The 17220-nt window shown below is 42.5% G+C and overlaps 1 protein-coding gene across 1 annotated transcript; it reads right to left on the bottom strand.

Annotated features, from left to right (window-relative positions):
- Positions 1-6: 6 nt before the first annotated feature.
- Positions 7-11350, bottom strand: LOC116863352 (interferon-induced protein with tetratricopeptide repeats 1B-like; the record flags this gene model as incomplete). The annotated part of the gene is made up of 2 exons (XM_032850821.1): positions 11160-11350; positions 7-948 (listed from the first exon to the last, which is right to left on the bottom strand). Coding segments are annotated over exons 1-2 (947 nt in total), but the record flags the coding sequence as incomplete, so codon positions are not given.
- Between the last annotated feature and the right edge of the window lie 5870 nt (positions 11351-17220).

Below are 17220 nucleotides of genomic sequence, written 5' to 3' on the forward strand. Positions count from 1 at the left end.
ACATTTTCTCTGTCCTGTCCCCGGGGCTGCCAGTTGGCAGCTCTCTTGATTGCGATCATTTGTGCCCTGTAGCAAAGCCCTACTTGGTGGTGCAGGAAGGCAGAGGACGGGGTGGCCCGCAGGGCCATTTTTAGGAGCCGAAGAGCTTTATCCAGACAGCCTTTTCTTCGGTAAAACTTGGCCGCGTACCGGAAGACGTAGGTCTGCGAGGACGTGTTCCCTAGTGCTTCTTCTATGTACTTTTCTCCTTCAGCTTCTTGCCCTACGTCCTGGAGCTTCAGGCCAAGGAGAGCCTTAACATACGCATCTTCTGGGTTTAGCCTGATGGCCTCTCTCAGGGGCTGCAGACACAACGCCTCGCTAACCTGTGTTGTTTTGTTAAAGCCGTCCAGGCGGTAGGTGGAGATCGCATACCCGGTGCTGAATTCAGGGTTTTCTGGGTCCACTGCCAGAGCCTTCTCAAAGCAGGCCTTGGCCCGTTCATAGTTCTTCCCTCCACATTTCAGCAAGGCCCACCCCTCCTCGCAGTCCATCTGGGGACACTGCACGCTGTAGCGGGAGGAAGCCCCGAGCTTCTTGCAGGCGTCCTCCACCTTGTCCAGGTAAGCCTGGGCTTCCTGCGGCCTGCCCATGCGGTGATGCAGCCAGGCGTAGTTGCCCCAGGTGACCAGACTTCTCGCCTCTGACTGGGCGGCCTGTTCCTGCCGGATCAAGGCTTCTGCTTCCCGCAGGCTCCCCAGGGCTTCCTGGTTCTGGCCCTTGAGGTGTTTCACGTAGGCCAGCAGGTTGTGGATCCCCGCGTTGTATCTGGTGTCCAGGAAATCAATCTCATCCAAGATCCTGTTTTCTAAATCGGGCAGCTCGGTGGCTTCCACTAGCAACTCCCACGTGAAGTGACATCTCAGCTGAACCAGGCTCTCTTCAAGGAGATTCCCTTCGGATTTGTCACTGAAAACATAGACGACAATTATTTGCAATTTTAGGAGCGCTCAGTGTAACGGAAATGAAGCCATCACTTTGACTGGTCAAGTACTACCCCCCACTGTTCTTTCCTTCCCAATATCTGTTATTCTCTTCAGGACTTTAGTCTGTAGATTTTGCAAGAAATGAAGACCACCTAAGAAGGGATGATATTTGTTCAACCAAGTGTTTTTCTGCACTTATTACTTGGAAATAATTATAGATTGGCTAATATTTGCAAAGAGAGTACAGAGGTCCGGCATGCCTTTCCCCCAGTTTCTTCCGGAGATTGTACCTTACTGAATGATCGTACCACAGCAAATATGACTGACAGTGAGACAATATCTGTCAGTTCTGCATCATTTCACCACGTGAGTAAATCATGGAACCACGACCTCAGTCAAGATGCAGAACTACTTTATCATCACAAATGCCGCCCTCATACTATTCAGAATCACACCTGTTCCCCTTTCTTCTCCTCGCCAAACATCCCTAGCCTCTGGTCACTTGTTTTCTTCTTTATGATTTGGTCACTTCAAGAATGTCATATCATGGAATGATATAGTAGGTGACATTTTGAGATTGCCTTTTTTTTTTCTTTCACTCATCATAATGCCCTGACATCCATCCATTGTTCAGCTTATCTATGGTTCATTCCTTTTTATTGGGGGATGATATCCTGCGGCATGGGCATGCCACAGTTGGTTTACCCTTGCATCTATTCTAGGATGTTTCCTAGAATTTTCGGTTTGGGACCTATTATAGATCAAGGTGCTATGAAGAGCTGTGCACAGACTTTTGTGTGGACATTCATTTTCATTTCCATGGGATAGATGCCCAGGAGTGGCGTATAGGTTATATGGTTAGTATGTGCTTATGTTTTTAACTGCCCAACTATTTCCCACAGTGACCATATCATTTTCCATTCTGACAGAATGTATGAAGGATCCAGTTCTCTGCATTCTTACCAGCATTTGGAATTTTCATTTAAAATGTTTTTTTCTTAGCTCTCTTAATAGGATATCTCATTGTGGGCTAGTGCTGTTGAAAATCTTTTCCTGAGCTCCTTCACCACCCACACATCCTCCTTGGCAAAATAACTCTTCATATCTTCTGCCTGTTTTCTATTTGGATTGTTTGTTTTTTCATTGTCAGGTTTCAAGAATTCTTTATAGATTCTAGATAGGAGTCCTTTGTGAGGTGTGTGGTTTTCAAATATTTCTCTTGGGGTGTAGCCTGTCTTTTTATCCTTTAATAAGGTCTTTTGAAGAGCAAAAGTTTTTACTTTTTTTCTTAAGATTTTATTTATTTGACAGAGATACAGTGAGACAGGGAACACAAGCAGTGGGGGAGAGGGAGAAGCAGGCTTACCACTGAGCAGGGAGCCCAATGCAGGGCTCGATCCCAGGACCCCAGGATCATGACCTGAGCTGAAGGCAGACGCTTAACGACTGAGCCATCCAGGCACCCATGTTTTTACTTTTGATGAACTATAGTTTATTGATTTTTTTTTTTTTTTTTTTGTCTCTCATGGATCACGCTCTTGGTATCATGTCCAGGAACTCTGTAGCAAGCACTGGGTCCTGAAGATTCTCTCCTATTATTTCTTTTTCTTTTAATTAATTAATTAATTCTAAAAATATATTATTTATTTATTTGTCAGAGAGGGAGAGCACAAGCAGGGGGAGTGGCAGAGGAGAGGGAAAAGCAGACTCCCATGTGAGCAAGGAGCCCTACATGGGACTGAATCCTAGGGCCCTGGGATCATGACTGGAGCTGAAGGCAGATTGTTTCCAATGGAGCCACTTAGGCGTCCCTTTATTTATTTATTTTTTTAAAGATTTTATTTATTTATTTGACAGAGATCACAAGTAGGCAGAGAGGCAGGCAGTGACAGAGAGAGGAGGAAGCAGGCTCCCCGCCGAGCAGAGAGCCCGATACAGGGCTCGATCCCAGGACCCTGAGATCATGACCTGAGCTGAAGGCAGAGGCTTAACCCACTGAGCCACCCAGGTGCCCCAGGCATCCCTTTAATTTATTCATTTTTTTATTTTAAAGATTTTTATTTATTTCAGAGGTAGCAAGAGAGAATGAGCAAGCGGGGGAGTGGCAGAGGTAGAGGGAGCAGCAGACTCCCCATTGAGCAGCGAACCCAACAGGAGGTTCCATCCCAACACCCTGAGATCATGACCCGAGCCAAAGATAGACATGTAACTGACTGAGCCACCCAGGGGCCCTGCCTGTGATTTCTTCTACACATTTTATAGGTTCACTTTTTACATAATATCTATGATTCATTTTGAGTTAACTTTTGCATAATGTATGAAGATTAATTTGCGGGCTCATTTTCTGCCTATGGGTATCTTGTTGTTCCAATCACAAATTGTTGAAAAGACTGTTCTTTCTTCATTGAATTGCTTTTGTACCTTTGTGAAAAGTCAGTTGGCAAAAATTATGTGGGGTTATTTCTGGGTTCCTTATTCTGTTTCCCTGAGCTATGTTTTTATCCCTACACCGATACCATATAATTTCACTTACTGTAGTCTTAAAATTGTGTAGGGTGATTCCTCTCACTTTATTCTTCTTAAAAACTATTATTCTAGTTCCTTTGCCTTTCCATATAAATTTTAGATTAATATTGTCTATATTTATGAAATACCTTGCCGGAGATTTTTTAATATTTCTTTTTTAAAAGACTTTATTTATTTGGGGGGGAGAGAGAGCAATTGTGTGTGCGTGCAACAGAACATCTGCTGGGGCAGAGGGAGAGGGACAAGCAGACTCCCTGCTGAGCAGGGAGCCTGACTGCAGCTTGATCCCAGGACCCCAGGATCACGACCTGAGCTGAAGGCAGACACTTAACTGACTGAGATACCCAGGCACCCCATTGCTGGAATTTTAATAGGAATTTTATATCAATTAAGGGAGAATTGACAGTTTTGGTATGTTGGGTCTTCTAATCCATGAATATGCTGTATTTCTGTTTATTTAGACCTTCTTTGATTCCTTTCATAAGCATTTTGTAGTTTTAGGCATTCAAATCCTATATATTTTATGTTATATTTATAATTAAATATTTATTTGAAGCAACCTAAAATTCTATTCTATTTTAACTTCAATTTCCACATGTTCATTGCTGGTATACCTAAATACAATTGGGTTTTGTACATCAGTCTTACATTCTGCTATCCTGATGGGCTCACTCATTAGTTCCAGGAGTTGTTTTATAGATGGGTTTTTCTAGGTAGACCATGATGGCATCTGTAAACAGTGACAGTTTTATTTTTCCTTTCTGAGCTATATGCCTTTTACTTCCTCTTTTTTGCTTATTGGAGAAGAACTTCCTTTATGTATCCCTTTAGGGTAAATCTTCCGGTGACATCTTTTAGTATTCCTTCATCTGAGAATGTTTTTTGTTTTTAAAGATTTTATTTTTAAGTAATCTCTGCACCCGACAGAAATTTGTGGGATTCAAACTCACACCCTGAGATCAAGAGTTGCACACGCCACTGACTAAGGCAGCCAGGTGCCCCTCATCAGAGAATGTCTTGATTTCATCTTCATTCTAGAAGGATATTTTTGTTGGATATAGGAGTCTGGGCTGGAAGTTCTTTTCCTTCAGCACTGGAAAAATGGTGTGCCTCTTTTTTCTAGACTCCATGGTTTCTAATGAGAAATTAGCTGGCATGAGAATTATGGACCCCCCCCCCCGCCACAAAGGTAAGGCATCATTTCTGTCCACTACTTTGTCTTTAGTTTTCAAAAATTTCACTGCATTGTGTCTTGGATTTCTTTGGGTTCATCCTTTTTGGTGTTTGCACAGCTACTTAAAGTTAGTATGAGACTGGATAATTTCTATCATTCTATCTTCAAGTTCATGAGTTCTTTCCCTGTGTTCTCTGTTTGGTCGGTAGGTAAGGCAATTTCTTTTGTTAGGTGAGGGGAAGGACACGTCCTCTTACTCTTTCTCTGTAGGATACGCATGGACTTCCAGAATAGAGAGGCCCAACCAAGGTTTCAAATGGTAGAGTTGGATTGGGGGATGTGGGAATGCATTGATCTGACTCGCGATACTGAACTGATCCTGCTGGTGTCTGGACAAGACAGCCAAGAGCATCTCGCACAGGCCAGCCCTGCCCAACAGGCCTTCAGCATCAGGGAAAGAGAATTGAGAAGCAGTCCGAAACAGTGGCCTTTTACTTGGTAAAAATGTGGGCCCATCCGTGTTAGCTCCCTTGACATCTGGTATCTCCACCTTGCTCCTGACACTTCAAAAGTGCGGTAGAATTCACCAGTGAAGCCATCTGGTCCTGAACTTTTCTTTGTTGGCAGAGATTTACATTTTATGGAGGCACATACCTATTGTCACCTAGATCATCATCTCATGTTTTGGGTACTGAGTCAGAGTGGGGAGACGTGTCTTCCAGTTTTCCCTCTCCACCCTCCTGTCACATTGTCTCAGCAGAGGTATGTGAGGAGGACCTCCACCCAAGGCCTCAGAGAAAGAGACCATGGAATGAGGGGTCCTAGCTTAGGAACTGCAAACATGTGAAGAGATGATGAGCCAGAGAGGCCCTGTGTGCGTTTTGGACTGCAGCTCCCTTCAGAGACTGCACTTCGCTGGCTGTGCAATGTCTGGGGTAAGGGAGGCACCCATCTCTCACGAGGCCTGTCAGGGGAAGCCTTTGTCCGGCAGGACACATATGGAGATTTAACCAGGAGTTGGAAGACTCATAAAAAAAGACTAACACCGAGGCGCCTGGGTGGCTCAGTGGGTTAAAGCCTCTGCCTTCGGCTCAGGTCATGATCCTGGGGTCCTGGGATCGAGCCCCGCATTGGGCTCTCTGCTCAGCAGGGAGCCTGCTTCCCCCTCCCTCTCTGCCTGCCTCTCTGCCTACTTGTGATCTCTGTCTGTCAAATAAATAAATAAAATCTTAAAAAAAAAAAGACTAACACCAATTCTTCTAAAATGCTCCCAAAAAAGTGAAAGAGGAAAAACACTGCACTTTCAAATTCATAAATTCTATGAGGCCAATATGACAGAGATACCAAGGTCAAATAAGACAAAAACACAAAACTAAACTACAGACCAATTTTCATTGTGAATATTAATGCCAAACCCTCAACAAAATACTAGCATACAGAACTTAACAGGATATGAAAAGGATTATACACCATGACCAAGTAGGATTTATTCCTGGAATTCAAGAATAATTCAATGTAGGAAAATCAATCATTTTAATATGCCGCATTAACAGAATGAAGGAAAAAAACCCATATGATCATCTAATTGATGTAGAAAAAGCATTTGACAGGATCACAACACCCTTTAATGATAAAAACACTCAACAAACTAGAATATAAGGAAACTTCCTCAACATCCAGGGCACCTGGGTGGCTCAGTGGATTAGGTCATGATCTCAGGGTCTTGGGATCGAGCTCCGGTCAGGCTCTCTGCTTAGGAGGGAGCCTGCTTCCCCCTCTCTCTCTGTCTGCCTCTCTGCCTACTTGTGATCTCTCTCTCTCAAATAAATAAATAAAATCTTTAAAAAAAAAAAAAAGGAAATTCCATAGCTAACATCACCCTCAATGGTGAGAGACTGAAAGCTTCTCTGTTAAGATTAGGAACAAGGCAAGTGTGCTCACTTTTGCCACTTCTCTTCAATGTAGTTCTGGAAGTCCTAGCCAGAGCAGTCAATCAAGAGAAGAAATAAAATACATTCTAAGTTGGAAAAGAAGAAGTAAAATGATCTCTGTTTACAAATAATGTGATTTTGTACATAGAACGTCCTAATGATTTCACACAAACCCTGTTAGAACTAAGAAATGATTTCAGCAGAATTGCAGCATGCAAGATCAACATGTAAAAATCAGTTGTGTTTCTGTGCATTAACAATAAACAAGCCAGGAAGCAAATTAAGAAAACAGTTTTTTTCTAATAGCATCAAAAAGAATTAAATACTTAGGCATAAAGTCAACCAAGGAGGTGGAAGGTTCGTACACTGGAAACTACAGAACACTGCTGAAAGAAGGTAAGGAAGATACAAATAAAGTAAGAAGCATCCTGTGTCCATGGCCGGGAAGATTTAATACTGTTCAGATGTCAATACCACCTAAAGCAATCCACAGACTCCGTGCGATCCGTATCAAAATCCTAATGGCGTTTTGTGTTTTTGTTGTTGTTGTTGTTGTTGTTGTTGTTGTTTGTTTTTGTTTTTTGTAGAAATAGAAAAATCCATCTGAAAATTCAGATGGAATCTCAAGGGATCACAAAGAACCAAAATGATCTTGAAAAAGGACAAAGTTGGAGGTCTCATACAAAACTTACAGCAAAGCTACAATAATCAAAACGGGGGTATGGGCATAAAGAACGACATATTGATCAGTGGAACAGGATAGAGAGCCCAGAAATAAACACTCGGGTATAAGGTTGCATTTGTCTTCTAGGGCTACCATAATGAAGTACCACGGACTGACTGGCTTAAACAACAGGTATTTATTTTCTTACAGTTCTGGAGGCTGGGAGGCCCCAATCAAGATGCCTACTGATTTGTTTCCTGATAAGGGCTCTTACTGGTGTCCACATGACTTTTCCTCTGTGGTGCATGGATTGAGAGAGAGTGAGTGTACTTCCTCTTCTTCCATAAGGGTGGGCCCTTATGACCTCAGTTAACCCTTAGTACTTCCTCACAGGCCCCATCTCTAAATACAGTCACAGTGGGCGTTAGACTACCTTTATGATGGTCACCCATATGACAACCACCCTTCAACATATGACCAGAGGGTCACAATTCATTCCATAACAATGGCCAAATGGTTTTTAATACGTGTGCCAGGACCATTTAATGGAGAAAGATGTTTTAACGAATGGTGCCAGGGGGCATCTGGGCGGGTCAGTCAGTTAAGCATCTATCTTCGGCTGAAGTCATGATCTCAGGGTCCTACGGTCCATCCGGCTCACTGCTCAGCAGGAAGTCCGCTTCTTCCCCTCCTTCCCCTGCCCCTTGTGCTTGTTTCCTCTCTCAAATAAATAAAATCTTAAAAAAAATAACCCCCCCCCAAAAAAAAAACAAATAGTGCCAGGAAACCTGGATAGCCACATTAAAAAGAATGAAGTTGGACCCTAATACTACATACTAAAACAAAACAAAACAATAAGCTCAAAATGGACCAAACTACAAAAATCTTAGAAGAAAATAGGAAAAAAACCTCATGACGTTGGATTTGGCTGTCTTGGTTAAGACACCAAAAGCAGAGGCAACACAAGGAAACAGAAATAAATTGGATTTCGTCAAAATTAGAAATGTTTGTATATCAAAGGGAACTACTGACAGAATGAAAAGACAACCCACAAAATGGGAGAGATTATTTGCAAATCACATATCTGATAAGAGATTAATATCCAGACTACATAAACAACTCTTGTAACTCAACAACAAAAAAAACGAACAACAGGGGCGCCTGAGTTGCCCAGTTGGTTAAGCATCTGACTCCTGATTTTGGCTCAGGTCATGATCTCAGGGTACTGGGATTGAATCCCCCATTGGACTCCCCGCTCTTTGGGGAGTCTGCTTGAGATTCTCTCTCGTCCTCTCCCTCTACCCCTCCCCCTACTCATGCTTTTTCTCTCTCTCTCAAATAAATCTCTAACAAGAAAAAACAACAACTGACTAAAAAATGGGCAAAGGATTGAACATTTCTCCAAAGAAGATACACAGGTTGCCTTAAACACATGAAAGAAATGCAAATCATAAGTAAAATGAGGGGGCGCCTAGGTGGCTCAGTGGGTTAAGCCTCTGCCTTCGGCTCAGGTCATGATCTCAGGGTCCTAGGATGGAGCCCTGCATCGGGCTCTCTGCTCAGCGGGGAGCCTGCTTCTTCCTCTCTCTCTGCCTGCTTTTCTGCCTACTTGTGATCTCTATCCATCAAATAAATAAATAAAATCTTAAAAAAAAAAAGTAAAATGAGATACCACTTCACATCCATTAGGATGACTACTATCAGCAAAAGAGAAAAAAGCGAGTGTTGAGGATGTGGAAAAATTAGAACTGTTGTGCATTATTTCTGGGAATATAAATGGGGCAGTTGCTGTGGAAAATGGTGATGATTCTTCAAAAAATTAGATTTGTCATATGAGTCAGCAGTGCCACTTTGGGGTATACCCAAAACAAGTGAAAACAGAGACTTGAACAGATATTTACATGCTTACATTCATAGCAGCATTGTTCACAACAGTCAAAAGGTGGGAGCAACCTAAATGCCATCAAGGAATGAATGGAGTCTATATACAGTGGAATATTGTTCAGCCTGAACATGGAAAAGGTCATTCTCACACCTGCTACAATATGGGTGAACCTTGAAGACATTATGCTGAGTGAAATAAGGCAGCCTCAGAAAGCCACTTCTTGCATGCGTCCATTGATATGAAATACCCACAGTAGATAAATCCAAAGAATGAAAGTAGATTAATGGTTGCAAGAGCCTAGAGCGAAGGATGAGTGGAAATTGACTCCTTAAGTGGTGTGGGGTTTCTCCTCAGAGCCATGAAAATATTCTTGAAGGCGATACTGGTGATGGTTGGACAATGTCATGAATGTACTAAATGCCACAAAATCATACACTCGAAAATAAGTGACAGTGGCTAATTTTACCATACATATATGTTATCACAATAAGGATATCATGCTACTCACCCAAGAGAAATTCTACAAGTGATGTATACATATTTTTCTCTAGTACGTGTTGAAATAAACACAAAAGCACTGAAACATAAAAACTGGTAAGTATGCAGTCTGAAATGATCTCATGAACCCCCCCACTGGTACACTTTAAGAATACTGGTTTAGGGGTGCCTGCGTGGCTCAGTTAGTTAAGCATCTGTGTCTTCAGCTCAGGTCATGATCTCAGGGTCCTGGGCTGGAGCCCCACACTGGGCTCTGCACTCAGCACGGAGTCTGCTTGAGATTCTCTCTTGCCTCTGCCCCTCCCCCACCTCTCTAAAATAAACAAATCTAAGGAAAAAAACACATTGGTTTAAAGGTTAAATAAGGTATCACTGAATAGGAATTCTGGTTCATGTCTCAGCTCTGTCATTTGTTACCTGTGTGATCCTTAACATTTCTAAGTCTGAGATTCATTATTGCAAAATCAGTATGATCTGAATACCTGCCTCATGGCTGTCTGTTGAGTATTAAATATAATAGTTTGCATAATACTTTTAGAAGCCAGGCTGGTACTTAATAAGCATCAAGGAAGTGATAGCTACTTCTATATTATCATTATCATTATTATTATTATTATTATTTCCTTTATCAGCGATAACCCCCTCCATCTGTCTATGGACCAGGGAGGAGGGTTGATCATAGGCTTGTAATTATGCACTTTATGGAACTTCCGTCACTTCACATTTTGTCCACTGGAGTACTGAGGGGAAATTTGCAAGTCGATATTAATTAAATTTTTTTAGTCTGTGGATATTAAAGGTGATTTAAATCAAGATTCAGTTTGGACAACATAGAAATTCCCACATGAGGGCCTTTAGCTACGGGAGATGTGGATGTTCCCAAGCACAACTCTGGTCAAACCCCACGGCCCGGAGGATATCAGGGATTTGCAGAGCACTGGCTTCCCTAGGGGAGAACTAATTTGCTCATCTTAAATCCAGTCAGATTGAGAAGACCTGCCATGGGAACCCAGCAGTACAGTGAGAAAGATCTTGTTCTCTAGGCTGTGAGCTTCTGCGACCCCATGCCCACAGCATTTTCCTCAAGAATCTGAGAGAACCCAGGGCTGTGGCTCATAAAGCTGTGTGGGTCCCACTCTTCCCTCACAGTGAGGAGCCAGCAGAAAGCACTGTCTCTTTTCAGACCAAATGTCCCTTCCTTCCCTAGGTCAGACAGTACTGAGTTTAGGAAAAAAAATTTCAGAGATTGGGGATCATTTTCTCCCTTCCCAAGAAACTCTTTTACTGCATCCCTCTGCTTCTTTGGGCTTTATTATGAGGTAAGCTTGATGCTAACACAAAGGAAAAAAGGAAAAAAGAGTTCGCCTGAATTAGCGAACACTCAGTCCACAAGCAGATGCTCAGATAGAAGACTGAGGAAAGTTAACATTACTGAAACGAAGTCTCTTGAGATGGTTTTGATTAACATTTTTCTAAAACTTTAGACTGAAAGGTGGGGAAGCAGAGAAATCCTTACCTCATGGCTGCGATGAATCAGACAACGGTTCTGCAGTGTTCTGCTGAGCTGATGGGCTCTTCTGAGATTCCGGCGAGTCTTGAGGATGTTCTGCACTCAGTCCCAACACAGGGTTCTATCAGATAAACAGTTAATGGTGTCAACTGTGGGCGTGTTGTTTCCAAATTAAACTGGAAACCAAGATAAAAACCAAAAGTGGAAACTGAAACTAGTTAGCAGAGTTCCTGCTTGGGGAAAATGAAACAAGGATTGTTTTTCTTTGTTCTGTTTGAAAAAACGGATGGAGAAGAGGCTTTTGAAAGCAGTTTCACTGATAACCCCAATTCCTCTTTCAGGCTCCACATGGCCTTGTGGGGAGTGGGCAGGGGGTGATTCCGGGCGTGTAGAGTCCACGGAGCCCAGAGCCGAGGATGCCTGTGCACATCGGCTTGTGCAAACTTGCCAAGCTCATGCCCCAGATCTGTGCCTCTGTTGGCTCATCTGGAAATAAAGTGTCCCTTTCATAGTATAAAATTCTGCATTTTTTTTCTCCAAATTGGAGTCTCACCCCAGACTTGCTGCACTTATCCAAGAGGTTGTGTTTCACTAATTCTACTCTGCGTTTGTCTTGCATACCCTTCCTAAGAATGGCCAGTGACAGTAAGGGCCTGTGTCTAACCTCTTCCTTGTTCATTGGAACAGGGAGAATGTCTGTGCTAGCATCTTGAGACTTCAAACAGAACTCACTAGACCTTAATGCTCTCCAGGTTGGTGGTCTAAAGTGTTCTTTTTCTCAGACCTGACTCTCAGAGCTGGCAGGAGCCCTGTCCAGTTCTGTCAAGTTCTCTAGATGCCTGTGGCTCTGATTAATTGGCTTATAGAATAACAGATGCTAGGGCACCTGGTGGTGCAGTTGGGTAAGCATACAGCTCTTGGTTTGGGCTCAGATTGTGATCTCAGAGTGGTGAGATGGAGCCCCACTTCGGGCTCCCTGCGCATTGAATCTCAAGTCTGCTTGAGATTCTCTTTCCTTCCTCTGCCCCTCCTGCTCGTGCTCTCTCTCTCTCTAAAACAAACAAATGAATAAATCCTTTTAAAAAAGAATATTAAGGGGAGCCTGGGTGGCTCAGTGGGTTAAGCCTCTGCCTTCAGTTCAGGTCATGATCTCAGGGTCCTGGGATCGAGCCCCACATCGGGCTCTCTGCTCAGCAGGGAGCCTGCTTCCCCCTCTCTCTCTCCCTGCCTCTCTGCCTACTTGTGATCTCTGTCTGTCAAATAAATAAAAATAAAATCTTAAAATAAAGAATATCAAGTGCTTATATAGACTTAGTATTCGTAACAACGCTCAAAAATATAATAGCAATTAATCCAAATAATTTTCAAGTTCATGTGCCCTAAGGTTCATCTTTTTTTTTTTTTTAAGATTTTATTTATTTGAGAGAGAGAGAGTGCACAAAATGAGGGAACCCAGGCCAAAGTCAGACACTTAAACAACTGAGCCACCCAGATCCCCCTACGGTAAATCTTTAATGAATAAAAACTAACTGAATTTAATTAAAAGAGGCATGTTTTCAGAGTTACCAGCATTAGTTGTAATACAGATAAACAACTTCTTCTACCTGGGTTTACTAATCATACAAGGTCATATTACCTCTGTTACGGAATTTGTCAGCAAGAAAGATATGTTAAAGATAACAGTTAGCTGTTTAATGTCTTGTGAAATGTTCATGAGTCATCTAAACATAATTATTAAGAACAAGTGAATTAAATAGTGGTAAGATGAAGTTTATAAATTAATCTCCCAACAATAGTAATGTCTTCAGAAATAGTGTCCCCAAGTCTTTTTTGGTAACTTAAAACCTTAGAGTTTTGCTGAGTTAAATTAGATGATGTAATCATTAAATATTTAAGTCGTTTCTTTTTTTTTAAGATTTTATTAAATTTTATTTATTTATTTGACAGACAGAGATCACAAGTAGCCAGAGAGGCAGGCGGGGGGAACCTGCAGGAGCAGGTTCCCTGCTGAGCAGAGAGCCCATTAAGTCATTTCTTAATAGGATAATACATTGAGACATTGAGCATAAATTTATTTGCTTTTGGCTTTTTAATTTTTGCCATATATATAGTCTCTATGTAAGTTTATTTTCTTTTGGTTTTTTAATTTTTACAGAGAGATTGTGTGTGTGTGTGTGTGTGTGTGTGTGTATGTAGACTTTATATATATTTAGGTCTATTAATAAATAGTTTTTTTGTTGTTGTTTTTATTTGACAGACAGAGATCACAAGCAGGCAGAGAGGCAGGCAAAGAGAGAGGAGGAAGCAGGCTCCCCGCTGAGCAGAGAGCCTGATGCAAGCCTCGATCCCAGGACCCTGGGGTCATGACCTGAGCCGAAGGCAGAGGCTTTAACCCACTGAACCACCCAGGCACCCCAATAAATAGGTTTTATGACAAAATAATTAAAATTACTATGAGGAGGACTATACTTCTAGAAGTTATGAAATGTGTTTATAAATTTTCCAGGCCAGGATTGTTGCTTTCTTAGTTTTCACTAGGAAATAAGAATTCTAAGAGTTAAAAATTCTAATTAATATATGTAAAAATAAAACTACCAGGCACAACATTTTCTTAAATTGTAGGTCTGTTCTTTTTTTTTTTTTAAAGACTTTGTTTATTTGATAGAGAGAGAGGATGCATACACACATGAGTGGTGAGAGGGGGAGAGGGAGAAGGAGACTCTCTAGCAGATTCCATGCTGAGCACAAACAACCACTGTGGGGCTTGATCTCACGACACTGAGATCATGACCTGAGCTGAAATCAAAAGTTGGAAATGTTAACCAACTGAGCCACCCAAGCACCCCTGTAGGTCTGTTCTTAGTAAGAAACTGTAAGCAAGGTTTCTTTATCCCTAATGTAATCTGCCTGGGAAGCAATGATTCTGGGTTTCATCTTTATTACCTCGTTGATTACTTAGAAAAATTTAAGTCCTCTCTCCTCAAAAAGAGGTGAGGCTTTTGTAACTATATCTTCTTCTCCTTCTACTCCTCCTCCTCCTCCTTCTTCTCCTTCCTCCTTTTCTTCTCCCCACTCCCCCTCCTCCTCCCCTGCTCCTTCTTCTTCTTCAAGATTGTCCATGAAATCCTTTTGTCACTTTGGTTGAATTGATAAGTATCATCTCATAATTTTCTGTGATCCTATTTAGCCATGTGCCCAAACCTTCTGATATTCTTTATAAACCTCCCCAAATCAAATTCTAAATGAAATCTTTTTGACCTGGAAGAAACTTTGGGATTTTTTTTAAAGATTTTATTTATTTGACAGACAGAGATCACAAATAGGCAGAGAGGCAGGCAGAGAGAGAGCGCCAGGAGGAAGCAGGCTTCCCGCTGTGCAGAGAGCCTGATGCGGAGCTCAATCCCAGGACCCTGGGATCATGACCTGAGCTGAAGACAGAGGCTTTAACCCACTGAGCCACCCAGGTGCCCCTGGGATTTTTTTTTTTAAGATTTTATTTATTTATTTGACAGAGAGCACAAGTAGGCAGAACAGCTGGCAGAGGGAGAGGGAGAAGCAGGCTCTCTGCTTAGCAGGGAGCCCAATGCGGGGCTCGATTCCAGGACCCTGGGTTCACGACGGCTGCCAAAGATAGCAGCTTAGCCAACTGAGCCACCCAGATCCCCTTGGGATTTTTTTTTTGAAGAGGGTCCCTGGAGCATGACAATGATCTATTAAATCAATTAGTCTTATCTGATATGTTAAATTACATGGGAAGCATTGTCAAAAAGTACTTCAGCATCTGGGTGGCTCCATCGGTTAAGCATCTGATTCTTGATCTCAGCTCAGGTCTTGATCTTAGGGTCAGGAGTTCAAGCCCAGCGTGGAGCCTACTTTGAAAAAAGAAAATAGTAATGCTAAGCCTTCTTTATGTTATATTTGCATGGAGTATGTTAACGTAATGTTCCAAAAAAAATTATATGAAATTCCTAACATTCTTTTTTTTAAAAAGATTTTATTTATTTATTTGACAGTCAGAGATCACAAGTAGGCAGAGAGGCAGGCAGAGAGAGAGGGGGAAGCAGGCTCCCTGCTGAGCAGAAAGCTTGATGCGGGGCTCAATCCCAGGACCCTGAGATCATGACCTGAGCCGAAGGCAGAAGTTTTAACCCACTGAGCCACCCAGGTGCCCCAAATTCCTAACATTCTGACAGTAGCTAAATGAGAGACTGTTCTTGTAGCAGGACACTCGATGTACCTTGCCTTGCTTCCTTTGATCCACAGCTGATAAAAAGGGATATGCTTCAATTTTACAAAAGCTTAATCAAGAAAGCCCTTTAATCCCTGAGCACTTGGGCAGGAGTTAAGATCAAAGTGTTGTGGTTTGATGTAAGAGTGCCCAGCTCACTGCCCATCTAAGCTTCCTCAGAGGCATTCTGAACTAGCCAGAAAGTTCTGTGTAAATAAATACTTTTCAATACCTGAGATGGGTTTATCCATGTGTTCTGACAAATGCTCAGGCCATAAGCAAATGCCAAACACACAAATTACAAAAGCTCTCCTGTTTTGGGAAACAAGTGTCTTTGGAATTCTTGCAAAGAAAAGCAACTGGGTTTGTAATTTTCCATATGCACCGGATAGCATGCAGAGAAGCACACAGAATGTTTGTCATTATTGTGAGTTTGGTAGCGGTCCCAGTTCTAAGAGGCTTTGGCTCAGAGTGAACAGATTTTCAGACTCTTGCCCATGAGTGACATTAGAGAGAGCGGAGAGGAAACAGCCAACAAAGGACACAGGCATACACACCCATGAGTGTGTGTGTGTGTGTGTGTGTGTGTGTGTTTACAGTTGAGAAAGAAAACAAGAGCTGGAGAAAACGAAACTTTCAGAAAATGAAATTTCATCACTAGGTGGTGAGTCCATTAACGGAAGTCTCAGACCAGCTCACTGAGTGACTGACCAGTTGGGATGAGTCGTTTCACCTCCATGAGCCTCAGGCTCCTCTGCTGGTAAACAGGGATTTGGAATAGATGATTGGATCTCAGCCCTCCCTGAACGCTTGAAACATCTACAGAGTTTTAAGAAGAATGATATTGGGGGGGCGGCGCCTGGGTGGCTCAGTGGGTTAAAGCCTCTGCCTTCGGCTCAGGTCATGACCCCAGGGTCCTGGGATCGAGCCCTGCGTCAGGCTCTCTGCTCCGTGGGGAGCCTCCTTCTCTCTCTTTCTCTGCCTGCCTCTCTGCCTACTTGTGATCTCTGTCTGTCAAATAAATAAATAAAATCTTAAAAAAAAAAAAAGAATGCTAACTAGGGTGCTTGGGTGGCTCAGTGGGTTAAATGTCTGTCTTCAGCTCAGGTCATGATCCCAGGGTCCTAGGATCGAGTCCTGCATTGGGCTCTCTGATCAATAGGGAGCCTGTTTCTCCCTCTGCCCCTCCCCCTCCTTGTGCGCTCGCTCTCTCTCTCTCTCGCTCACTCTTGCAAAATAAATTTAAAAATCTTTGGGAAAAAAAAAAAAAGGAATAATGCTAACTAGGCCCCGTTCCAGGCTACTTGAGTACATGTCTGGGAATGGGCCCCCATCTCTGTGTCTGTGTTAAATAGAAATCCAGGGGTGATTTTGATGAATATCTGGGCAGGAAGCAGGGCCTAGATGATCCCTGCAATCTACTGTATAACTGAGATTCTCTGAGGGACCTGGGACTCCATCCCGGACCTGCCTCCTGTTCTGTGTGGCCCAGATTCAGTGTCTTCATTACTCTGTGCCTTATTTCCCCACCTGCACAGTGGACAATGAACTCCACAGTCTTCCCGGTCCACAGGACGGCATGGAAGAAGAATGGAATTTTGAGTGTCTGGACCACTACATGAAAAGCATGTTCTTGGCTTTTGGGATTATTCCCACGTACTTGCAATCACATCTGTGGAGAAGAACTCAAAGACACAAAAATCCTTTGCTGTGAATGGTTTGGTGGATTTCACATCTTTGGCTCTTCATGTGTCCTTTCAGTCCACATTGATCCCCAGTTTGGCCTATTCCAACATTTTCAAGTACTAACTGAATTTTTATCATTGCCTTTTTGACATT

Source organism: Lontra canadensis, unplaced genomic scaffold (assembly GCF_010015895.1).
Source record: "Lontra canadensis isolate GAN:19392208 unplaced genomic scaffold, GSC_riverotter_1.0 scaffold943, whole genome shotgun sequence".
Taxonomy (NCBI): Eukaryota; Metazoa; Chordata; class Mammalia; order Carnivora; family Mustelidae; genus Lontra; species Lontra canadensis.